At 41.6% G+C, this 26,089-nt stretch overlaps 1 protein-coding gene across 1 annotated transcript in view; it reads left to right on the top strand.

Moving 5' to 3' along the window:
* The window catches only part of JAG2 (jagged canonical Notch ligand 2), a 100,447-nt gene extending 75,193 nt beyond the window's left edge, over positions 1-25,254 (top strand). The window contains 13 exon segments of the mRNA XM_032768809.2: positions 64-228; positions 919-1,032; positions 2,931-3,044; positions 3,527-3,640; positions 4,648-4,764; positions 5,871-5,898; positions 7,168-7,253; positions 9,733-9,846; positions 10,031-10,146; positions 12,497-12,745; positions 13,237-13,368; positions 14,409-14,565; positions 23,162-25,254. Coding sequence (XP_032624700.2) covers positions 64-228; positions 919-1,032; positions 2,931-3,044; positions 3,527-3,640; positions 4,648-4,764; positions 5,871-5,898; positions 7,168-7,253; positions 9,733-9,846; positions 10,031-10,146; positions 12,497-12,745; positions 13,237-13,368; positions 14,409-14,565; positions 23,162-23,643 — 1,988 coding nt within the window. The 3' untranslated portion in view covers positions 23,644-25,254.
* Positions 25,255-26,089: the final 835 nt, after the last annotated feature.

Here is a 26,089-nt window from a genome sequence, read left to right as displayed (position 1 = left end):
GGCATAATCTTTTCTATATATAGCTAATGGTGTTGAGTAACTAATTTGCCTTTTTATTCTTAGTAATAGACAGCTGTACAATAGAAGTATTCACAAATGCTACACAGGAAGGTATCCGTTTCATTTCATCTAATGTTTGTGGGCCTCATGGACGGTGCATTAGTCAGCCAGGAGGGAATTTTACTTGTGCCTGTGAGAGGGGTTTTACTGGAACGTACTGCCATGAAAGTAAGTGGAAGTCTGTCCTGTCTGTCTATCTTTTTAAAGAGCTTGAAGGCTTAGAGATTTTTTTTCAACCATTAAAGGAACATTGCTTTGAAATTTTCTTTAAAAAATGGACAGTTAATGTTATACAGAGTGCTTCACTTCTAGGTCACTTGTTCAAACCCACATCATCTTGGTAATGACTGATACTACTATGATACTATTTTAGTTTTCTCTGTAAAACCAGCTGTGGTTTTAATCCAGATTTTAGGGAATGAGTGTCTTCATTACAAATGGCACCCTCATGGGCAATCCCTCCACAGGAAGCTATGGATTCATTAGACGTAGAGTCTGAACTTTCTTGGAACAGGTTTGAGGCATATTGGTGAGGCAGTGTAAGAGAACCTGCCATGCACTGTTAGCATTTTTGGTACAGTGGCTTAAAGTATTTGCCAGATGGAAGGAAATTCCCAGTATCAACAGTGAGAATATGATTAAAACCACTTAATTTTTGAAAACGTGTGTGTGTGTGTGTGTGCGTGCCCATTGTATGTAGACGAATGGAGCACATAAGTTCCAGAGCTGTCAATCTGGCACACACTCTGTTGGACATAGCTCTTTAAAATATTTAACATAAACCTGAAACTGTCTTCTGCATTTAATGCACTGATTAATATAGTCCCAATTATAACTCTGTGTTGACTTTCTCTTTAGATATCAATGACTGTCTTGGAAAACCTTGCAAGAATGGCGGGACTTGCATTGATGAAGTAGATTCATTTAGGTGTTTCTGCCTAAGTGGCTGGGAAGGAGAATTGTGTGACACAAGTGGGTACAACTAAAAATTTCCAGCTTTGATAACGTATTTTTTGAGGCATTTAGTTTGCAGTTAATGTTGGAATTGGTCAGAGAAACTCATTCTATAGAACCATGGCATTTCCTATTCCACTTGCCAAATGACTGTTTAGGAGGCTTTAAGAATGCAGCTTTTAAGGGGATCAGTTATTTAAATGTGAATGTAACCTGATTTTGCAATAGTGTGCTTTTGATAAAAGCTTTCAGTAATTAACACTCTTCATCCTGTTAACTAACGCTTTCTAAATAGTTAGAGGAAACTATATGCTGGTCCTTAGAACATTCTTGCAACACAGTTGTCACCATACCAAAAACAATCTGATAGTCCAGGTGTAGTAAAAACCAAACAAACCTGTGATATGAATCAGTCTTTCTTTTTTTATGATGGAAATCTAGATTAATGCCCAGACTTGGGCCTCAACTAAATCTTAAGTGCTAGAGGTTGGAAGAATGGAATAGCTTAAAGTCTTCATTGCAGAGATGTTTGTTTTCTTCAATTAAACTCTAAGAGAGTACTTCTGGAGGTATCAGTAGGAGGATTTATGATCCTATTAGAGTACAAACCAAAATATGCCAACCAGAGGCTGTCTAGGCTAGTTATTTGTAATTGATGTACTGGAGTATCCTGGGTAACTGCCCCAGAGCACAGGGTTTTTTTCGTTGTGTTTTTTCCAAGGACTTCTGCTTCAGAGGTATGCCATCCACCCCACTAATGAGAACCCACTGAGTCATCTAATACTGTAGATTAAATATATAGCAAAAATTGAACTAACATATTTTAAAAAAGCATCACCATAACAATTTGATGTAATTTGAGTTTGGAAAGAAAGAACTAACTTAATATAACCTAGATTTTAGAATGTACTATCAATTGTTACCAAGTTATATCCTATCTGGATCTTTTTCCATGAGGGAAAGACTTCCCTTCTTGAATGAGTAGGGCCTATGTTCCTACCACCTTGGACTGATGAATGCAAAGAGGGTAATATTTGATCAGTACTTGGATGGATTACTGCAAAGGGGAAAGAAGTTGGTATTTTAGTAGATCTCTCTTCCCTCTGAGTCAGAAAAGCATCTCTAAACCTTGGATTTAGGGGCTTACTAGGGTATAGCAGGTGCCATCTTTCAGATGAGATGTGAAACAAGGACCTTTAACTCTTTGGTCCTTTTGCAAGAGATGTTAATGTGGTGTCTTGGCTAAATTCCATCTTAAATAATTGTTCTGCCTACAAAAATTTGCCCCCATTCAACAGAAAAAAGCATTCTTCTCTTCCTGTTCTAAAAGTCCCAGGTAGTACTAATGATGTCAGTTGATGATTTTATCTCATTCAAAAAGTTTATCAGAGGGGCCAAGTATTTAAATTAACGAATACTGAACACCACTTAGAGGTGGTCCCTCTAGGTCTGGGTTGAGGCCCATTGGTAGGGCAGTATGGGCCTGATCCAGAGCCCCATGAAGTCTGTTGGAATCTTCCCACTGATTCCAGTGGGCTTCGGCTCAAGCCCTGTGTAAGGAAGCTTGCTCTAACACAGTAACTGTTCTATGGATAGTAAAAGCTCGGTATCCAGATTGGTCGGTATAGTACCATTCCCAACAATTGTTTTGAATCTGAAATATTCTTAAAGGAAAATTTAAACATCTAAGGCTTCTTTTATTCATGATTTTCAGTCTTAAACTCTTGATTCTCATGTCATCTTTTTGCTGCTGTTTGTGCCAAAGTCTGAAGCTTTCTTTGCAATTCTGACCAGTTCTTGTCTCTGTCTGGAGACATTTTGTCTTTACAAAGACAATATACGGTACCTACATTTTAGAAAAAGAAAATCTATCCCAGTCTATTGCATTTTGTTGAGCATTTTGAATTTTTTAATAGATTTTAACGACTGTTCCCCTAATCCATGTCACAATGGAGGCCGATGTATTGACCTGGTGAATGACTTCTATTGTGAATGTAAAAATGGTTGGAAAGGCAAAACTTGCCATTCACGTAAGTGTTTACTTTGTTCATATTCATCTTTTGTGCACATACAGTACTTGTATTCTTTCTCCCATAGAGAGTGGAGGGGAAACTGCCAGTTTTCTGAAATGGATTTGAGACAGCACCTGTGCAGGAATCAAAGTCCGTATTCATAATCTCCTTCTCAGTCCAAAAGTGAACTCCCTCCCCCCTTTTTTTTAAAAATAAAATAAAATAAAACTCTTGTGCAGCATTTTAGATCTGTTGAATTAACAGTGAAAGAAAAAGACAGCTGACATTTGCTTGATTTTTCTTTACAATACCAGAGCAAATGGAACTGTATATTTCAAAGTAACACCATTGAGAAAGTGCAAAGTTTGTTCTAAAAATTAGAAATCAAACTACATCCAAACGTACTCTGCAATGTCTGTCACAGAAAATGTTTAATGTCTTGGCTAACTTCCGTTCACTCTTGATGTGCTGCTTAGTTCTTGTTTTGTTGTGGCTCCTAGGTGAATATCAGTGTGATGCCAATACTTGTAGCAATGGAGGAACATGTTATGATGATGGAGACACTTTTAGATGTTCATGTCCTCCAGAATGGAAAGGGAGCACTTGCAACATTGGTAAGCTTTTAACTTTACTCACTCTGTGGTACAGTCCAAAATGGGCTGAGGCAGAGAGGATTCTCGATAGCTCTCAAATGTTTGGTAATTGGGAGGGGCTAGTTCAAATCCAACCCAGTGGCCACTGACCACGTTTTTAATGCCTTTCATTTCATGTAGACTCTGAACAAGAATTTTGTCATTTTCTACCCAGTATTCAGTAGAACGTCCGTATAATAAAAAATATGCATTACAATTGGCACCATGACTCCTCCCTACTAAGACGTCCAGGAAAAGATGGAATAGGCATGGAGAAGCATGGTAGAAGTTCATTGGGAATAATGTGGGAAAGCTTACATTGCTGTGTTGGGTGTTGTGTGGAGCTGGGTTTTTTTTGTTGTTTGGTTTTTTGGTTTTTTTGCCGGGGGGGTACCTATGATGTGAACAAATGGAAGACATCAGTCTCCATTTTCTAAAGAACTGTTTTCATGAGTACTAAACTTCCACTAGGAATGTGAGATGAAAAATGAAGACAGCACAGTTTTAGTCATTCCACTGGACTCTGGTTCCATTTCACATATATCGTACTCCATGTTTAACTAGGTTATAGAATTTTAAATCATAGCTTGGCATTCATAGTTACCACATTGTGTCCTTAGATGTTGACACAGGAAGAGTATGAGGCCAAGAAACTAGCAAGACTTTTGGATTGGACACTTGTATGGATAACAAGAATATCCAGAGTTAGTCATAACAAAAATGTGAAAGATATATTAAACCTCATGCTTACGGCAATCTCTGACTAATAGGGATCAGGATAAGACCTAAGACAGGGGATATAATATTCTATATCTATATTCCTAAACCTTCCCTTGTATATCATCTGGTACTGGCCACTGACCAGATGGACCTTGACTCTGATCCAGTATGGCAGTTCCCCCCTTGTTTCATTGGTTCATAGGTTCAGAGTTTGAAATCCTAGATTTTGATACTGTTTTACATAATTGTTTTGTTTATTTAAATCAAAGCTAAAAACAGCAGCTGTATTCCTAACCCTTGCATGAATGGGGGAACATGTGTTGGCAGTGGCGATTCGTTTTCTTGCATCTGTAAAGAAGGATGGGAAGGACGTACATGCACACAGAGTAAGACTTCCCTTTTTTTCCACTAAGATACTAGAGTGTCTGGTTCAAAGCTGTTAACTAAACCAAAGCAGGTTTTTAATGTTCAGGTGCTAACATATATGAATCATTCAGGCTAGAGGGGACAAAACTTGTCTAATGGACTGTGAGAGCTTGTTTGTTTTGCACCTAATTTTTGCCAACGTAAACGTTTAATTTCCTATGGAGAAATGATCTTTGAAAGTTAATTTCCAAAACTTTACAAAGATTTGTTTTCTCTCTGGATATTTTGTCTCTAAAACTAGTAGCAGGAGTAAGAAGCAGACTGAACTATATATCCTGTTTAGAATGCTAAAATGGTTGGCTTTTATTTTCCTTTAGTATAACATTTCACTATTTAGGGACATACCAACAGGATGATTTGTTTAGGTGGGGCAAAGCTTGCATTTCAGCTGCTTCAAGACATAACATGAAGAAAACATTGCATCTGAACTATATTTTCACCTTATTTCAACTCTGAAATTATGCCTTCATTAGATTGTTCAAAGTTGAGTATACTGGTCATATTAACCCTAAAAACTCTGAATTTGCTTATAATTGCAAGGTTTTGTAAAATAAATACTTTTTTAAAAACACTTTATTATAACTGGCTAAATTGCAAACATGCATATGAAAGGCCAAAGGAGTAGAGCTCCTTTAAGAAACTAGAGGCTGGTTTAATTAGCAATAGCCAATACCATTGTAATTGGCAATATAGTCTTGCTGTCTGTTCCTGAGTGTAGCTGCTATCCCACAGCACTTTAATTGCTGAAGTTGTGATCTGTCCAACTGAGACGAGTTCAAAGGTCACTGAATTAAATGGTCAGATAAAATCTTCAGCATTTGTCACTTACATTGTATGTAAAAGCTAATATTAAACCATTTTACTGTCATCTTATGGCGTTTCACCTGAAAACAACCCTTTTTGTAGTTCATGCCATATTCCATTTCCTTAATTTATTTTCATCTACAATATTCTTTTGGCTTACTATGCTTTTTCCTTTAGGTTTTTAGTTTTATTATAGATTTAGTTTTACAGATTATAATTGGCATGCTGAATATTTTACAATTCATATACTCTTCTATTATAGATACCAATGATTGCAACCCCCATCCATGGTAAGCACTAAAAGACTTCTGTTTATTGTTTTATTTTCATAGCACTTGAACATACTGTTATGTATTACTCTTAAAAATATTCATACTTCAGTGAATCAGAATTGCACTCTAAAGAAAACATTCTAAACATTCTTGCTGAAACTTTTAACAAAATATGCTTTTTTTTTGTGCTCCTTTTTGTTTGCTCTATTGTTGGCAGAAAGTAAAATGTAGAGTTCACTGATGAAAATATTGATAAAAATTTATTTCCAAATCTTTTGTGTTAGTATTCATGCCAGAAGTACTATTCTTTGACTGGATGAGCTTTCAAAAGAAGTATTAAATAGCATTTTATGTAGTGAATCTCAACGGAGATCAACTTTAAAATATTTACTATCAAGTTTGAATGAGAAATACTCCCCTGAAAGAAGAATGTAGCCATCACAAATTTTAGTCCACCCATATTATTCATTGAAAATTATTTGCTTAGCTCTTACTATAATATATACAAGAAATTATATCCCATCTAATATCAAATATTGGTTCTGAATCTTCTAAAATGTCTTGGTGAAATGTGATAAGTAGCAGGATATTCATACACACTTTCTTGACACTGAAAATACAGATTCCTTTGTCCACTGTCTAACACATTTTGCTACTAACAATGCTACTCCCATAATTTTTTGTTTTTATGTAAAATTTAAGTTTTTAAAATGCAGACATCTGGGTTAAGCAAACATCCAGTAAATCTTGCAAGTTTTCATTTTCTGATCCAAACTCTGCATTTTGTACACTTCCAAACAATCTGGGAGAAAAACCTTCAATTTCTATTTTACGGCTTGTGCACAGCCATTGTATTTTTTTCCTGAGTTGTGTTCATATCTTTATAAATGTTTCTAATTATTCTTTTTTCCCACAGTTTCTATAATATTGTCTTATCAGATGCGTTATTAAGCAATATATTTTATCTAACAGTATCCGAAATATCCTTTCTCTTAGTGGGAACAGACCATGCCTTTTAACAGCAGCAGAAGGTTTAATTAATAAAGGTTTAATTAGAGAGACCAACAAAACAATGCATATGGTTTATTAAATATACTCATATTATGAATTAGCAAGGATTTTTAATTCCATATTGTTGAACAGTGAGAAAATACCATGAATAGGGACAATAGAAATTTGCATTTGAACAGACTATTATGTGAAAGAACTGGGGTTTTTGCTTATCTTTAGGCTTGTGAACCTACCCTGAGAGCATTCATTGTAATGATAGGCTTATTATTTTTACAGTTACAATGGAGGCATCTGTGTAGATGGTGTGAATTGGTTTCGATGTGAATGTGCTCCTGGGTTTGCTGGTCCTGACTGCAGAATTAGTAAGTACCTGCATGGCTGAAGAACTGAGAGGTCATGCCATCGAGACCCAAAATCTTTGTTATCTTGACCTTTTGACATTTCATGCATTAAGCTTAGGTCAGCTGTACCCCAAATAATGAAGCAGAAGCTAACTGAATTATTCATAGACACTGATCCTCACCTTGTAAATAATGGGCTCTTTTTGTCTGGAACAGAATCCCTTTATTCATTTGATAAATGCAACTAAAATGACTTGGCTTAAATTGTACTCAAGATCTGTTGCTGGATTTTATGTAGGTGTTTTGTTTTGTTTTGTTTGGGTTTTTCCTGCCATTAGCTTTGTAGTGAGAGAGCACAGTTTTGCATATTTTTATGCTTAAACCATAACAAATGCCTTCTTTGCGGTAATAACTTAGTGTTTCTTTACTCTGGATTCTTACTGCTGACATAACAGGTTGGAAATTTCATAGCTAACCGAAACAAAAAGATGAGGGCAGGGTATAGTCACATGAGTAATGCGTGGAACATGTAGCACCACATTTGCAAGCTTATCTTAAGGACTGTTTAGTGCTATCCTTCAATACGACCATGAGAACTGTAAAAACTAACTGATGCATTTTGTGTGGCTTGTAAGGTGCGGAAATGGAAGACCAAAAGAACATGACCCTTACACTGAAACATTAACTTTGTAGTTAATTTAAATAAAAACCCGAAATGGTTAATACTGTGTGGCTCTTTGTCCCCCTTTGTGGCAAGACCACACGTAGACTCTCTGTACCTGTGCACCTGGTCCTTCAACTCCAGCAAGAGTTTCACGCCTTTAGGCCCAGAGTTCCTGAGTTTACGCTCTAGATGACCCAACAGGGGGTATCAAGTGGGGAGCCCAGCGTTACCTTGGCAACTATATCACCCCACTTACAACAACGCCCTTGGTTGGAATATCTGCAGATACTGAACCTGGGACATCTGTACCTAAAAGCATGAGCAAGTCCATTAGCTCAGAGGCTGAAGCAGACTCTCTTGTGGCCTAGTTATGGGGTGAGGGATACAGCTGTAACCATGCTAATATAGAAGATAGCTTTATCTGTTACAGGGTCCTGATTTGCACTCTTCCTTATTTACTGTGTAGTAAGCTAGAGAACTGACCCATGACTCTTTTCTTCAGGGTGACAGTGGTGGTACTGAGTGAATGCTGATCAACATATATATGGTGATTTGATAGACTTAAGTAGGATCCTTTTGAAAGGAACAAGGAGTGGTAACATACTCTACTTGCTTGGTTTAGGTACTATTGTATTCTCCTAAAACGCCAGCCAATTGTAGGATTTCGCTAAGAATCTAGCACAGAATGGTAAACCACTACCTTGGCCCTCCAGGAAGGCATCAGAGACAGTGAGAACTACGTGTACTTCCGCTGTCATTTTCCGTTAGCTATGCTGATAACTGGCACGTTGTTGTTCCATACCATTTTCACTTCCAGTTACAAACTACAACTTAAAAACCACACTCACTTATATAATGATGGTGAATCTTGGGAAGAAATTTGTTTTATAAGTTTATTTGTTTTAAAATGTTTGTTTGGGAAAAGGAGAAATGCTGAGATACCCTATGTGTTTTCCTTTCCAACAGTAGCCAAGTCTACCCTATAGCAGCACAGCTGCACTGCCTGCACCTTACTCCACCTCAGCAAGAAACATTAGCTATGTCCTCCCAACATAGCGCTGGTGTGGACAGCACACAACTTCCATCACTTAGGGAGGGAGGGGGGTTCACACCCGTGAGCGATGTAAGTTAGATTGACTTAACCGATAGTGTAGACCTGCCCTTGGTGTTCGTGGTTTTGCAACTTTAAGTATCTGTGTATATTCTGATATTAAAGGATGTGCTGTATAAATGACAGCTGTTCATTTCCTTAGCATTACAAAAAATACATTTCCCTGTGCATCTACATATGCATTTGATTCTTAGCCCTTTTTTTAAAGGGGTGGGTTTTTATGGCCAAGCATATGAGTTTCTTTTCAAAAATTCTTGCTCTGATTTCAGGAGATTCTAAAAATCTTTTGAAAGTAAGATAATTAGCTCCATTTTTTATTGAACTACTAACTCGATCTGTTTTCCTCTCTTGTTGACATTAACAGAAGTTACATGGGTGTATGGAGAAGAGACTAGACTCATAAATGTTACTTTTCATCATTTGATAGGCCAAATTATATTAACAAAGTCCATTTGTTTTAAACACGGCCAAGCCAATTTACTACTTAGTGCTTGAATTCAGATGCCTATATTTAATGGACTTGCATTTTAATAAGGCTCAACCTGCTGAGACTAAGCAGCTGTTGCATGTAGCACAAAAGTCAAATTATTTCTTGCACAGACCCATAGCAAAACATTCCTTACAAGTGAGGAGGCAGATCATGTCCTGTTTGATCGCTTGTAATTAGGCATATAATGAAACATGCTGAATCTTTGCCACTGACTGTTTTACTTGTTTTTGTTTAGACATTGATGAATGCCAGTCCTCCCCTTGTGCATATGGTGCCACCTGTATAGATGAAATAAATGGATACAGGTGCACCTGTCCTCCTGGAAGAGTTGGCCCTAGATGCCAAGAAGGTAACTTTTCCTTTTCTTTTTTTAACTAGTAGAAGATTAACTCAGTTGCTTCCTGAGTTAATTTCATTACCAACACAGTTTTTATTGTCTATGCTATTCGCTCTTGTAGGTAGATCAAATTAATTTAGGCCTGTATTAGTTCAGTGCTTTAAAAGACTAACTGTACTTCAATTTTTTTTTAAAGTGATTGGTTTTGGAAAATCTTGCTGGCTTAAAGGAATGTCACTTCCTCATGGTAGCAGATGGGATCAAGAATGTAACAACTGCCACTGTTTGGATGGACATATTGACTGCACCAAGGTAATGATTAGACCTATAAATATTCTTCTGAAATACTCTTTTCAACTGTACTTCTGTACCTGGATTTCTTCATGTGCAATTACTAGTCTTCAGTCCCCTTCCTTCTGTATTCTTTCCCCATGTACATCACCCCTACTATATACTATAATATATTAACCTTACCCAATATGATACATATATGTATCATATTGGTAAAGATGCATGATAAATTCAGTTTGAGTGCATCATCTGCCCACTAATTCGTCTCCACTTTGCTATATCGAACATTCCAAACTTCTGCACTGCTTTCAGACTATCACTAGAATACAGTGCTTGTGTTCAGGACTGTACAGTTGGACTTGCGGTACTAACTCAGACTGGCTTTTCATCTGGAGAGCTATGAAAAATAGTACCAATGTTGTTCATTGCTTGTGAGTTATAGAGCTAATTTCACGTGAGCGCCAATAATCTCTAATACTACACCACAGTATAGTCTCCTACAAAATTTGTCGGAAAAAATGCCAAGTTTTTTTTTAAAAACCTCTAACCACTTTGCAGATTGGTCCAGCAGTAAAGCTAGTTGCCGTTATATTCTTTGTCCAGCTACACGTGCCTCAAGTGCAAAGAAATTATAACTAAGATTTTCTAGATCATTTTCAGATAGCTTATAATGTGAATTTGAGATCTGTTTTAAAAACATAATGATTACGAGCTTCTTGGAGGCTCATTATGATGGTCCTAGTGAAGACTAGTGGGTGCAGTGCAAGTGAGGTGATCAAAGGTGTGCTATAAGTGGAATTCATCACAGTAAATAAACAGCTTGTTTGTTTTTGTGGCTCTTTCATACATAATGGAATAAAATATATGCTTCCTTAATATCCAGAGACACAAAGTGGGTGAGGTAATATCTTTTACCTGAAGAAGAGCTCTGTGTAAGCTTGAAAGCGTCTCTCTCGCCTCAATAGAAGTTGTCCAGTGAAAGATATTCCCTCTAATGTCCTGGGACTGACATGGCTATGACAAGACTGTCTACATCCTTACTATCCAGTCTAGACTTCCAAGGGTCCCATATGTGCTCCTAGGAGGAGAATCTGTATAACATTAGGATACACCATTTACTGGTGTATACAGTTAGTGTAGCTGTGCTTGAGGTGTTCTATACCTCCCAGTAACTGTGTGTGCCTATAGTACACCTTCCTAGGAAGGAGGAATGAAGTGTGTTAGTGAGGTAGCATGGTACTTATTCACCTGAGTGTCTCTTCCCACCCCAAAGTTATCAGGAAGAGGTAACATGACCCAATGCAGTGGTTCTCAATGAGGAGTCTGGGGCTCCCTGGGGGGCCACAGACAGGTTTCAGCAGGTCTTCCAAGATAAATCAGAGCAGGGCTAGCATATGAGACTCTCTGGGGCCCCAGGGCAGAAAGCTGAATCCTGAACCAAAGCTAAAGCCTGAACCCTTCTTCCCAGGCTGAAGCGGGAGCCTGAGCAACTTCGCTTTGCAGGGCCCTGGGCAATTGCTCTGCTTGCTAACCCCTAATGCCAGCCCTGGCTTTTAATCTACTGGAAAACAGTTGTGGCGTGGTGGGCCATGGAATTTTTATAGCATCTTGTGGCAGGGGAGAGGGGGCTCAGAAGGACAAAGGTTGAGAACCCCTGGCCTAGTGGATGGAACACTCCTCAAGCTTAGGAGGAGGCCCACAAACTATTTGCAGGACTAACTATTGTCATCCTTCAAATTCCTCTTTAGAGCTCTTTGTAGCCATCACAGAAAAGATGTGACACCACATAAACTGCTGCTATGCTGAGCCTACTGCCCATCACACGGACCAAAAGTGTCTCACTGTTTCCGTCCACTTCCCTTTGTATGTTCTGTATCCGTCTGTTAATTTGTAAGCAGGGACTCTCTTGTTCTGTGTTTTGTACAGTGCCTAGCACAATGTGGTCCTTGTCCTAGGAGCTATAGTAATACAAATAATCATCGCAGCTCTGCCACTAGCCTGCTGGATGACCTTGGGCCTCATTTTCCCAAAAATGTGGCTAATGATACTTAGCATCTTTAAGTGCTTTGTATGAAAAGTCTTGTAAGGCTGTGGTGGGGATGGTATGATCATCATTGTCACACTAGGAAAACACAGCCAAGCTTTTTATCATGAGTATAAATCTGAAGCACACTATTAAAGAGAGATACAGTAGTTAAAACTACAGCACATGACGTGTAGGAAATTACTGTTTTCAGTAAGAATAAAAGTTGCATTTGATCATTACCATTTTCTGTGGCTTACTGGTAATTCCTGTAAATTCTAGTTATAATGCACTATTGTAGCTAATCAACAATAACTCATGGAATTTTTCATCTCCTTTAATTTCTAGGTGTGGTGTGGGGGAAAACCATGTTTATTACAGAAATATCAGGATCATGCAAATAATTGGTGCCCCATTGGTCAAGAATGCCAAGAAATAATGTATATCAAATGTTTTCAACCACCTTGTACCAACTGGGGAGAATGCAGCACATCAGAGCCTCTACCTGTCAATATCAAGTGTCCGCCTAGTTCTGGATATTTAGACAATAATTGTGCCAGAATTACTTTAATTTTTAACAGAGACAAGGTACCTCAGGTGAGAACAAAACTGTTATACTTGCTCAATAGTATAGAAACACTAGATTCTGGTGTATACTCTGTGTAGGTGCATATAAAATATGCTTATTATCAATTTCTGCTACTGCCCTCTGTTTACAAAGCTGCTTTTTATCATGTGTGTAGCTGTACTGTGAGAACTTTGCTCCATAATGATGTCATTCAGCCGCAGTGCGTGCAAAAAAACAACCCCACTGTAATTTAGAGGGCTAAATAAGGCTTATTTTAATATTTCTCCTTAAACGTGTGTATAAAACTGGCTAAGTACTTACCAGTATATGCTGTTCAGACAGTTCTGGTTCCCTCCAGATATTGCTAGAGTACACCAGAGAATCTGTCCCACGCTTGTTTTTGCCAGAATTCATATAACTATGTAAAATAAATTGATGGAAAAAGCTGCATACACCAGTAGCCTTTTAAATACAATTTTTAACTTGCGCTAAAAGATATGATTTATCTTGCCTCCAATAGGGCACTACCATTGAAAACATTTGCTCTGAAATTCGATATTTACCAGCCACTCGGAGTGTTTCTAGTGACAGGACTTTGATCGTATTGTGTGATCTATCATACTCCACAGAGAATGCCGTGGAAGTTGCTATTGTAAGTACTAGACAGTTCTCCTGAACTAAACATGAAAATTGTTTGTCTAGTTAGATTGATTTGAATGTGTGTTTTTTATTTACTCTTCCCATGTTCAAACACAGAAACTAGTATCCCTATTAAGGTTTGACTATAATTGTTTATTACCTCATAGATCTGTATTAAAACACTCAGTTCTCACATTGGCAGAAAATTGCTGTCATCTTATTTTTTATGCTAAGTTGTCTATTTGAATAAATTGAGTACAATTATTAGTGCACAGTGACCCAAATCACAAAAACAGTCACCTGGCATGATTATTGACAATCTCAGCAGAGACACTAAACTGCCCTTGAGGGCAAAAAGTTATTGGTGGGGCACATAAACCGAGTAAAGAAACTTTCATGACTGCCATACGTACAGCCTCCAGGATGCTCAGAGAAAGCACTGAAAACATTAGTGGAGGGAGCCATGGGGGAGATCTGTCAGGGATATGAGTCAGCTAAGTGGTAGTTGACTTAAATCTGCTGAACTATTTGGTTTCTTGTAAGGGAGTTTGGGGAGGATCTTTTTTGTAAGTTGCTTTTAGGTTGTAGGACAGTAAATCGAGCCAGAAAGTGTTATCAGACTATCTTTGCTTACTAGTGCCAGTAAAGAGCATACTGAGCTATGATGCAAATAGAGGGACCTGCAAAGTTTAAATATAATGGATGGTGTCATTAGTGCAAGCTAATATTGAGAGATCTTGAAACTCTTTACACTATGACTAAGTTTGGCTCGACAGTGTAAGCAATATAGAGGTCTGCTGCCTTTACTTGCTGTATAGCAGGAGACAATGTCTTCCTGCCATATGACAGATTTAGAGTATAGTATTGTCGTAATATTTCCATACTACTTCAAACTGAACCAGCCACCCTGTGGAAATAGTAAATTAGGATGTTCTAAACTGCTTCCAATGTAACTATCAATCTTTACGACTAATTTAAGTTAAGATTAATCACTGATATAGAGAAGTACAGATCAAGAATTATAAAAATGTTTTTGCCATTTTTCCCTCTTAGTCTTTTATCCCACACCAAGATGAGCAAGATAACAGTCTAATACAGAACGCTGCTAATACAATAGTAAATGCAATCACCAAACGGCAAAACAGCACTGTTATGCTGGCAGTTACTGAAGTCAAAGTAGAGACCATAGTTGTTGGGCATTCATCATCGGGTAAGTCAAAGATACATTTAGTGTGTTAAGTATACTCAGTGTTCTGACGCTACCAATTTTATAACTTTCTTCCTATGTCCTGCCAGGGGGGCCATAGCAGTCAATCATAAAGAAGCTGTTTTGTCACCCTCTTTCTACTTCATTTTTGTAGCAGGATCTCAGTTTCCTGCCTCATAACAAATGTGTCATTTAATGGCACACTGAATTGCCTCTCTCTCTCTGTCCCTTCTCTCCCACCCCTCCTGCCCCCCCTTTTGTCATTTTGTTCTAGATGACAAAACAGGGAAAAGGGCACCAGTGGAACTATAGTATAACTTTCAAAGTCTCCATCTCAGGAGCAGAAAAGGTCATGATATGAGCAACCTTGCAAGGTGCTGAGCATACTCAATGCCTAGTCACTTCAATAAGAATTAGATACTTACCGTTTCCTAACATCTGGTCTGATACAGACAGTCATTGCTCTCCATATTCATTCAGATTGTATTATGGTTCTCTGCATGGATTCTTCACTTCTTCTTCGAGTGCTTGCTCAGCCATTCCAGTTTGGTGTGCACGCGCTGCGTGCACGTTCGTCGGAAGATTTTTACCCTAGCAATACTCGGTGGGTCGGCTGGGCGCCCCCTGGAGTGGCGCCGCTATGGCGCCGGATATATACCCCTGCTGACCCAGCCACCCTTCAGTTCCTTCTTACCGCCCGTGTCGGTCGTTGGAACAGTGGAGTGCAGCTTAGCTGACCTCCACTTCCCTAGCTACTCATATTTCTCGTTTTATATAGTTATAATCCTTTTATATATATATTTATGTACTTATGCGTTTTTTCTTTGCTAGCATAGTTAGTTTAGTAATAGTTAGCGGGGTTTGGGGAGTAGCCCTTTCCCGCAACCGGTGCCGGAGCCTATGCCCGGCTCACCGGTTCTTAAACCGTGCTTGGCCTGCCACAGGTTGTTGCTGACAGGAGATCCACACGACTCCTGTTTGCAGTGCCTCAGGGAATCGCATTTCACAGCTAAGTGCCCATTTGCAAGGTTTTTAAGCTGAGAACAACATGGAGCGGCACTTTCATTTATCCTTCATCTTCTGCACTGAGCGCTGGCCACTCAGCGGACAGAAGCGCCTCCTTGGCACTGGACCCCGTCGACACCGGCCGTTGCCGGCACTGAAGTTGACTCGGCACCGTTCCCTCTCTCTCAGGTCGAGGAAGCCCCAACTCCTCCTGCCAGTGCCCAACAGCTCCCCGGTGCACGCCGTGGTTGAGCTCCCTGTTCCTGCTGCTTCTGTGCCAACTGCACCGCAGCCAGAGGGCTCGTCTAAGTCGGATCGCCCGGCACCGACACCTGCAGAGGCACTGATGACGTCGGCACTGTTGATTCCGGTCCCACAAGGGCCGTCGAATCCAGTGCCTGACTGCTCCCCGGCACACGCCATGGTCGAGCTCCCTGCTCCTACTGCTCCCGTGCAAACTGCACCGCAGACAGAGCCTGTCTCAGCTGGATCGCCCGGCACTGACACCTGTCGAGGCACTGGGGACGTTGGCACCGTCGATCCCGGTCCCACGAGGGCCGTCGAATCCGGTGCCTGACAGCTCCCCGGTACGCACTATGGTCAAGCTTACTGTTCCCTCCGCGCCGGAGACATTCCTTATGGCGAGGGATCTCATTGCCATGACAGAGTAGAGGCTGCCTGAACCCCCGGCTGGCATGTAATACTTCTTCTCTGCAAGCCTCCTTGTACAACCATCTCTGTCGGCGAGCGAGCGGCACCGTCATGACCGGTCCCGCAGCGTCCAGGTCCCGTCGGTGCTCCGCTCCCGATGCCATGCTATCGATGCAGGCCAATGTGTTCTCCTCGCACTCGCTGCACCGGTCGGTGTCCTGTTCACGACCCGGGTGTTCGGCCCGCACCGACCCGGGGACTTGGGTGTTCTCGTCGTCGCCCGACCAGTTCACAGTCTACAGGCACTGTGACTCGTAGCCGCTCCGACTCGTGATTCTGTCGACCTCCGCGCCGCTCTGGTTGGCGGTCCGGATCTCGTTCCAGGTATGGTGTGCTATCCGCGTACCGATCCAAGGTTGCTGAGTTGGCAAGGTCTGGTACAGTTTCAGAGCTCTGCCATGATTTTTCAGCACTCGCATGGCCATCGGCCCGATCAGTTGTTCTTTCACGCGGTACAGCTTCTTATGCTCAGGATCGCGATTTGGGTGTGCACTACACCTGAGAGCCCATCAGGACCTCCTTATGGAGGATAAAAACTCAATGCGGACCTCAGGTCAGTGAGGTCCGGAGGTAGGGGACCGGTAGGGAATTCTATCGGCTGTTGCCCCACTAGAGGGGCCTACCGTTTATTTCGGACCATCAGGCCAATGCCGAATCTCTATGGAGGGTACGCATACTTGTCTGTCGTCCTCCTTCCCTGTCCTAGTCATTCAGGAGTTGTTAGAAAAAAAGGGGATGGTATGCCAGAGGCGCGCGCCGAAATCGAGGGGGCTAGAAATGACCCTGATCAGCCGCAAGGTGTACTCTGAAGACCTATATAGCCGCGTGGCATCATAGCCTGTTAGCCCCTCTATCATAACACCTGTGCTGGTGTGGTAATTTATGGAGCTCTACCTCAGACTCCCGCAGAGTTCAACTGCCTCTTGGAGGAAGGCGGAAAAGGCGGCCAGAGCTTCTCTCCAGGCCTTGTTGCCTGGCGGAGCCATTCCTGGCTTCAGGTTTTAACTTGGCCTTTCACACTTACCATTTGTTGTAAGGCCTCTTTGCGGTGTATGAAACACTCAGGCTGCAAGCCTGAAGGCCAGGTCCTATGCGCGGCTTCTTGGCGTGATACGCCGATGACCTACTGCAGGGCCTTTCATCCCGCACACCGCCACACTCTGTTTGCCTCAGCCCAGATAGGACTTTGGCAGACGGCCGGTTGAGGTGGTCGCAGCGATGCCAGGACCCTAGAGGGCACGGGTCGAGGTCCCTCGCCAATCACCCCGGGACCAAATCTTCTCGAGGTGCGCCGGGTGGGTCCCGCGGGATCCCTCCTTCCTCTTGGCTGGTCCCAGTTACTCGGTTTGCATGGTGGAGTATGGGTACCACCTCCATTTGTTCTCCCTGTCCCTCTTCAGGATCCTTTCAGGCGCGTTCCTCTTACAGAGGTGAGACCCAGATGGATATGAAGGGGGCAGGGTTCTCCCCTTCCTTAATCCCCACTCCATATGGGTAGTCTCGGACCTGTCCTAGCCTACAGGATCATCCAGTTATAAAGGTTGAGTTCCGATGTCTCCCTTGGGAACTTATCCTGATCTGGATCTGGAGACTGGATATGCCGCCCTGATTGAAGGATGCGTACTTTCACTTGCCATCTTTCCTCCAAACAGGAGATACTTCCGCTTTCTAGCCAACCGTCAGTTACTTCCAGTTTTCGGTCCTGCTGTTTTGGGCTTTTCTACAGCCCCAGGCATTACAAGTGTGTGGCTGTAGTCGCACCACCCACCTCGCCGATTGTCGGAATATGCGTTTTTCTGATCTGGACAATTGCTTATCTGAGGAGACTCCAGGCACATCACTCGGCTGTGTGGCATCGTCAGGGACCTATTAATGTCTGGCCTGATGATCACTATGGAATCCTTGTTCCCCGAGGGTCTTAGACTTCCTAGGAGCTATCCTGGACTCGAGCTAGCCGGATCCTGCTATAACCACGCCACGGCTTTCAGAGTTCGATGGCAACATCTCCGAGGTCTGGCAAACTTCCCCAACCGACTCGGCTCGCACTTTGTCTCGGTTCCTGGGTCACCATGCGCTGCTGCTAGTTTGTACAACACGCTAAGCTCTTGCCTCTGTCTCTCCACGTTTGCTCAATCGACAATACCGCCAGCAGGCGTCACGGTCACGATAGTACCCATTCCTCGCGCCCTGGCTCCTGATGGTGGTATACTTACCTCCCTGATGTGGCAGGGATGCCGCTCATCCGCCAGCCCTCACTGTCCGTGCGATGGAGCAGTCATTCTCGGCTCAGTGCTCACCTCGTACCTCAGTTACGGCCTTTGGTTTCTCAGAGTGGCGTTCCCCATTAATGTCGACAATGAGAGCGTCCCTGCGTGCCAGGGTTCAAGCAGGAGCTCGAGGCCGTGGCGGCTCAGTGTTTACAGCCAACGCACGGACGTGTGCATGAAACCTGGGAGGGGCCATGGTTCTCCTCCTTTGTCGGAGGCCTTCAATCTTGGGCCTTTGGCCTCGCCCACTCGATTCTGGTGATCCTTTTCCCAGGCATTGGAAGCCTTGGCGCTTGGACTCGCAGGTCTTTCTGGTCTCATGAGTGGTCGTCCCTGCCCGATGTGATCCATTCTGTTACCAGAAGTGGGGATTTCTTCCCCATATGGACTGTTCGTTACGGCGAACATGAAATGTCCGAGGTTCTGCTCCTGCAAGCGTCTTCCCGGGGCGATTCGGACCTGTCCTCATGCATGGAATTGGCCAATCCTTTGACTTTACGCTCTCCGGCATTGGGGTCATGCTCAAACTCGCGGGGGTGCGCGCACCATCCAGCTCACTCCAGCGTGGCTCAGAGCACTATACACCACGTTTGCTAGCTTCATCCATCCCTTCCTGCACTCCACCAGACCTTTACTCTCCTCAGGACCACGGCAGACTCGCCGCTGGCACCTGCAGTCTCTTCGCCTCTGGTGTGGCTGCATGCTGTTATCGGGGAAGTGGGGTAGCGGCAGCCTTCCACCTGGTCCGTACCTGGCAGGTCGGAAGCGTTTCTCCTACATGTGCGGACGCTTAAGCTTACTCTGCTGAGGTTCAGATTCTCTTTTTGGATACCTTGGCCTCACAGCAGGGCCCTAGCGGTGTCATCATGAGAGCGTACATTGCAGCCTCTCTACTTCCACCAGGCTCAGGTGGTCGTTCTCAATTATGTTGGAGGTTCCTCAGGGCTGGAGCGTTACCCTTATGTACGCGCCAGCCCACCTGGGACTCACCTGCTTTTCACCAGACTTATGTCTCTCATTCAGCCGAGTTTAGCGACGGCTTGCTGCTTATACCTGTCTTGAGACCGGCTATTTTCCTCGTTAGCTTATTATTGCGCGAGTCTCTGAGCTCAGGTTTACGGTGGTTCTGCATACGCTCTGTTCCCAAGGCCAGGTGCATTATGACACACCCGGCTTTCCTCCTAAGGACTGGTTTCGGCCTTTCCTGTTCCCACTCTCAACGCGATGGGACAACAAATTGCACTTTGGACGTTGTACAGCCCTCGCTTTTATGTTGAGTGGACAAAACGATTTGTACACGCCCTACTCTTGGTCACGTGGCAGACGAGGAGGCCTACTTGTTTTCTCTCAGGATCCCATCTTGGGTCTGATGCGTGCACCGCACTTTGTTTGATTTGGCTCCGTTTCCCCCAGCCCATCACCATTGGCATTTACCAGGTCGCTCTCTGTTGCCTTGTGACTCGTGCCCCCGGATTGTCACGCGCTCCCTGGTCCTCAGTATTCCCTTTGCTTTCGCATTTATGCTCTGGTTCAAACAGTCAGGATTGCTGCAGCCTTGGCTCGAGCAGTTTTAACATTTTGCTATTTCACTCAACCCCACGCCATACATAAGCTTGGGTCACCTAACTGGAAGGATGAGCAAGCACTCGAAGAAGACGGTTACTCACTTTGTTACTGTTAGTTTCTTTGAGATGTGTTGCTATATCCATTCACACCCGCCTCCTTCCCTCGTCGGGTAGCAGCAAGATGGACTGAAGGGGATGCTGGTCAGGCAGCGGTATTATCCGGCGATAGCGGGCATCGGTGGCGCCGAGCCACCACCAGAGTGGCTAGCGGTTAAAATTCTTCGTGGGGCAACGAACTGCACGCGGCGCCGCGACACCTAACTGATGTTATGAGCACCAATCATCGCAGACACAGTTAAAGTGCAGTCAGTCTTTTCTAGACTGTGAGGCAGGTGCGAACATTCTAGATGCTTTTGTCCCAGACAGCCGTCCCTCTCAGCACAGCGTGTGATAGGAGGCAGTTGTGGAATCCCTTAGTGGATCTCTTCTCCCCCCCCCCCCCTTACAAGAATCCAGAATGGGAGCTTCTGGTGATGGGCGATATAGCAGTTCTTCTCTTCTCCGGGGTTCATCCAAGGAGTTCCTCTACCAACAGTTTTGTCAGTACCTGTATGGCCTCCTTGCTTTCACTGCTAGAGTGGGGAAGGCGCTCTTCATCTTCGAATTTGCACTTTTTTCTCCTGTGAGGCAAAAAAAAAAAAAACTGCATATTTCATCTCTTTCTTGGACAGGAATTCTCTAGAGGTAGGTAGGTTTGGATCCAGATTCTGATCTCAGGCTGTCATATCTTCTGCCCCCAGGAGAGTCATTCTTGAGGAATGGGATCACTTAGTCTTCCACTTCTCCTCCAATAGATTAGAAAGCCCCAGAGGATGAAGCCAGTCTAACTATAGGAAGGTCATCAAATACTCCCTCCCATCCTTAAAATAGTAGGTGCAGTGTACTTGGCTCCTGATTGCTCCATATCTTCCTAAGAACGCGCATGGAATCTACAAATTAAATATTGTTGTTCATGGTCTTTGGCTGGCCTACTTTAAAATTAACTTGGCAACAGTATCTCGTTCTTAACTCTCAACTGCCTCTGAAGGCCAATATCTCCATCCATGACTATCTGAATCATAAGGTATATGGGATGATCAGGCACATCTTCTTCTTTAGATAGGAGATTCTGAGCTAAACACTTCATCTACCTCTCATACATTTCGAGATCTAAGCAGATAGACCATCCTGGGGTTGGTGATGGGACAGAGTCCCAATGGGAGGGACTCCCTCCAAGGCCTCTTGTATTCAGGTGACCATGGGCACAAGCCTACTTCAGTGGTGATGCAACATGGGTTGTGCAGAAGGCAGAAGTCAGTTGCCATGAGAATGCAGGTTTAATATCCTCATCTTGGCAGTGAAGTTGGTGGGAATGGCCCTCCTCTCCTTGAAGTATTCTACCTTCAGCCACCATCTAATTGAATTTGAGAGCACAGCAGTGACTTAGTTCCTCTGTCACAGCAGAAAGAGAAGCATAACTCTGTAGAAGTCTGTCCTGCAAATGGATGAAATATAATATGGGCCCTCTGCATTCCAAGTTGACTCAGCCCTCTAGTCTTAATGGCTAAGCTGCATTTGGTGTTCTGATATGCAGGGCAGATTTGCATACCCTCATTGGCTGCCTCATTCACAATAAACTGAAACTGAGGCTTCTACATAGCTTGTCCAAAAAAACTTCTGAACAAATTTTTTCTTTCTTGGACAAGGCAAGACAGACATGCAAATCCATCTCTTTGGCATCTGTTTAAGAAGGAAATGTGTTCCAGATCTTGGTGTAGCTAGGTACCATGGCCATATAACACTTATACTGGAGAATGCTCACCCATAGTCTGACTTAATTCTTCCTGATCTTAAGTTTATCTAAGGCAATTAATGGCATGGTATTCCTGCTGCACAATCTGACTGCATAGTGTTGGCTGGCATAGGATATGACTAGAATCTTGCATAATCATTCCCTAGCAATACCCCAAGTCTCAAAGAAAAGCACCAACTATCCCATCTTTTGAATTCTCTTGAAACTTCCTCTTCCATATTTGCCTCTAATATTGCTTCCCTTCCTGACTTTGGAGAAGTAAAGTGAAAATTTCCTCCACTGGATGTAAAAGTAGCTAGCAAAAAATACATTTCCAAAGCAAGTGATCTCCCAGAGGCTGATTTTTAAAAACATAATTTGCAAGGCAAATAGCCTGTTCTCTGCCATATTTCTGTGTTCATGTAGCTGTGGAAGCACTCACTGGGGCTTGCTGGAAAGGAGAAAGGAAAAAGTGCTACTTTGATTGACTGTTACCTTGTAATGTGATATGCAAGAAGATGTATGTTTGCACTGACGGAATGCAGTCACAGCAAATATCAATAACTTTGAACAAATGAAAAACTAGTACTTTTAGAAATAAAACTAACAAGCAGAGTGCTAGATGTAATGGTTTTTTAATTCACATGATCACTATTCAGGGTATTAAACCAAGCAAGTTTAAACAAAAAAAAAAAAAAAAAAGCCATATGACACATTTGAAAAGAATATAGTTTCCATTAACTCAAATGAGGGAATACAGAGAGTGCTTTATCTATATAGAAAAGTATTTGGACTAGTTACATTTTCTAGAAAATAGCTGTATCATCAGTAGTACATACATTCACATAGAGAGAAACAATGAATACAGAGTTCATATGTCACTTTCTTCCAGTTACATTTCAGGAAGTAGACAATCCAGATACCAACTAATCAGTGTAGTTCCACTAGTATTTCATACCACTGGTATACTCATGTAGCAATGTCCAGTAGAACAGAAATCTCCTCTGATTTTTCTGCCATCGTATTTCTCAGGAACCATTTTTGCCACTCAAAAGGAGTAGAGAAAATTAACTTGATATATTGTGGCAATTCCATCCTTTCCAAAAGGATTCTGAGAGGATGTACCTACAGCATATGTATGGATATTTTTTTATTGCAGATGCTCACCATTGTCTAACTAGTTTCAATAACCAGGCTTTCTGTTTTGGTTTGTCCCCTAGATTATCTGGTTCCAATACTCTGTGTAGTTTTTAGTATTGTATGGCTGACTTGTATAATCATCTGTGTGTGGTGGACTCGAAAGAGAAGAAAAGAGCGAGAGAGAAGTCGCCCACCTAGAGAGGAGAGTACCAACAACCAATGGGCACCTTTAAATCCCATAAGAAATCCTATAGACAAACCTTACAGTAACAAAGACATTCGTTATGAATGTAAAAATTTTATATCTCCTCAAAAAAGAACTTGTGATGCAGTGGAGGAGTATGTAGAGTATGAGGAGGAAGAGGAGGAGGAGGAGGAGGAGGAAAGAGAGGTCATGGAAATGGACAAATTCCTCACAAACAAACTTGCAGTGCCTTTGTCAGCAAAGGCATCTGACACATCAGAGAGCAGTCCAGTAAAGAGATCCCATCATATAAGCAAAATGGACAACAGATCTGTAAAAAATGTGAATGCATCAAACTTTGAAGGCAGTAGAGGCTAACCTGTATTCAGAACATAGGCGTGCTGTGCCTACACTTAATGGGGAGGGGGAAATTGACATCTCCACTTTGCATCAAGGACTAAAATATCTGGAGTCGAATGTTCATAGTTTCTTTATTTTGCGTAAAAAAAAATATAAAAAAATTTAAATAAATAAAAATAATAAAATAAAAAAAGTTTATTTTGTTTCTTTAGCCTTGTATAAATTATTCAATGACTGTCAATGTAAAAAAAAAAGAGTAATCTTTGATAGTTGCTATTTTTGTAAAGTTTACTTGTAATACACTCGCTGTATGGCAAAGGAGAGAGGTTGTATTTTCAATATATGTGTAAAGTTTATTACAAGAGACTGTACACTGTTTACAGAATGTATTTCTTTTTATTACTTGCTCTAATTTAATGGTGGCTTTAAAACCTCCTGGTTGAGGAAATTGTGTGAACTTAAACTGTTTCTTGACTTCAAATCTCTATTAATGGCAGCTCACTGCACTTGTTACGTTAGTAGCTTCTGTAAGATTTTTTTTCAAATTTGCCTTACACACTTTGTAACAGGAACAAAAATTATAGAGATCTTTCAACTGTGGTTTAAAAGTGGCCTTTTTTATTTTTGTTTTAATTACTTTAGAATTGCAGTATTGAAGCATGTGACAAGTGCCTTGAGATTAAACTTTTTCTATAGCAACTGTCAAAGACTGCCATACTGATATAGTTAAATTTTGAGAACTGTTTCCCTAACTGACATGGTTTATTTTGTAATTGTGAAAATGCTTCTTTTGTAAATATGTATATATTAAATGAATCACTCTGTATATTTGATTTAATAACTTAAAATATTTTGGTCTTTTTTTACGTCATTCCTTTTAATTTATGTTGCCAAAAGGGAGGTTTTATGGCAGTTTATAAAACTTTTTTTGTATTATGTCCAGATTAGAAGAAGATGTTAGTTGATACAATCAATGTTAGGAATCTGTTGGTCATTTGTATTCACATTGGAACACAATCATTTTACATGTAAATAGGTCCAGAGACGTTTATTTTACCCAAGTTCTTCCCATCTCAAGAGCGCTAGAGGGTGCATATACTGTACAGTACAGCATAGCAAGGCATTGTTTTTCTTTTGTGAATGTTAATTACATGTGGTATTACATATTTTTTTGCATTTAAATACAGGCCTAATGAAGGGAACAATATTTTCCTCATTCTTGTTTCTGTTGTGCTTATTCATCTATCGTGCTAAGGAAAAGGTTGGCAAAGTCAGAAGATGGAGTACCTCAGAGAAACGGTTGTTCGTAATGGAAGGCTTGTGCATTTTGTGTTTGACTTTTTAAAAGCTTTAATTGCTATAACTGGGCAAACTATACGTTTATTTTTAATTACTGGAAAAACATAACACTACATATGCTTAGTTATCTTACCAGTGAGAAGAGCGGATGTTTATCTGAAAGTATAAACCCTGGCCAATGAACAATGTAAACATGAATGTTTTGAAACCAGTTATTTTATACACGAACGCAGGAATTGTTTTGCAGGATCTTCTGTTTAGTACATTTTGTTTGACATGTTCTTAAATAACTTTCAGAAGAAAACTATTTATTAAAGCATTTTATAACAATGTTTGTTGTAACTTTTTTTTACTTTGCTAAATATTCAAAACTTATTTTGATAACCTGGTTTAGAAGGTAGCTTTAGAAAGGGTACTATCCTTCACATGTTCCCCAGTATAATCCTAAGTATTTAAACCAAAAATACTTTTTCTGCTACCCTTGTAACTTTTTATACTGTAAATGCTGCTGTCTTCCATAATCTAATAAAATGATTCCCTCATTGTGTGTAATACATTTTAAACTGTGTTTGCTTTCAAAATGCATTCAGTACCCTCCTTGTTCTACTGAACTAGCACATCAGACTTCGAAGGGCAGAGTAATGGGGTCAGTTGCTATTTCAAGAAGTCTGTTTTACTTTGCTTCTGCAGCAGCACTTTCAAATTTGAGTCAGTCAGGAGGTGAGATTAACAAGGAACCAGAGTGCTGCTTTAGCTGTGGGTTGTTCCTATAGCCACGAGTAACTGGCTTCCTGTGAACATCTGTACACTTAAGGAAAAATGGTAGCAGTATCTTGTGCTATCTGGCTGCCTTGATGCTCCATCAAAATGGAATACTTCGCTGTTCAACATAACTGCTAGCTCTAGAAACTGAACCCGGGGGCACTACTGTATCCACCTTCAGCTTCTAGATCAAATTCCAGAGTTCATCCTTCACCATCTCTATTTCAGAAGCACTAAGCCTGCTTTTAGCTGATATGCTACCCACCAGGACTGTGCACCGTGTGGAGGGGCTCCAACCTCAACTGTTGGCTAATGTAAACAGCAGCCTTTCTACTGCTATATTCCCCTGCTTCCTCAGTTGAAGATGGGAGACTCTAAAACATTCACTGCAAGTACTTGAATC

The sequence above is a fragment of the Chelonoidis abingdonii genome, chromosome 4, assembly GCF_003597395.2.
Source record: "Chelonoidis abingdonii isolate Lonesome George chromosome 4, CheloAbing_2.0, whole genome shotgun sequence".
Taxonomy (NCBI): Eukaryota; Metazoa; Chordata; order Testudines; family Testudinidae; genus Chelonoidis; species Chelonoidis abingdonii.
The sequence above is the reverse complement of the archived record's forward strand: the minus strand, read 5'-3'. Positions and strand labels throughout refer to the sequence as shown.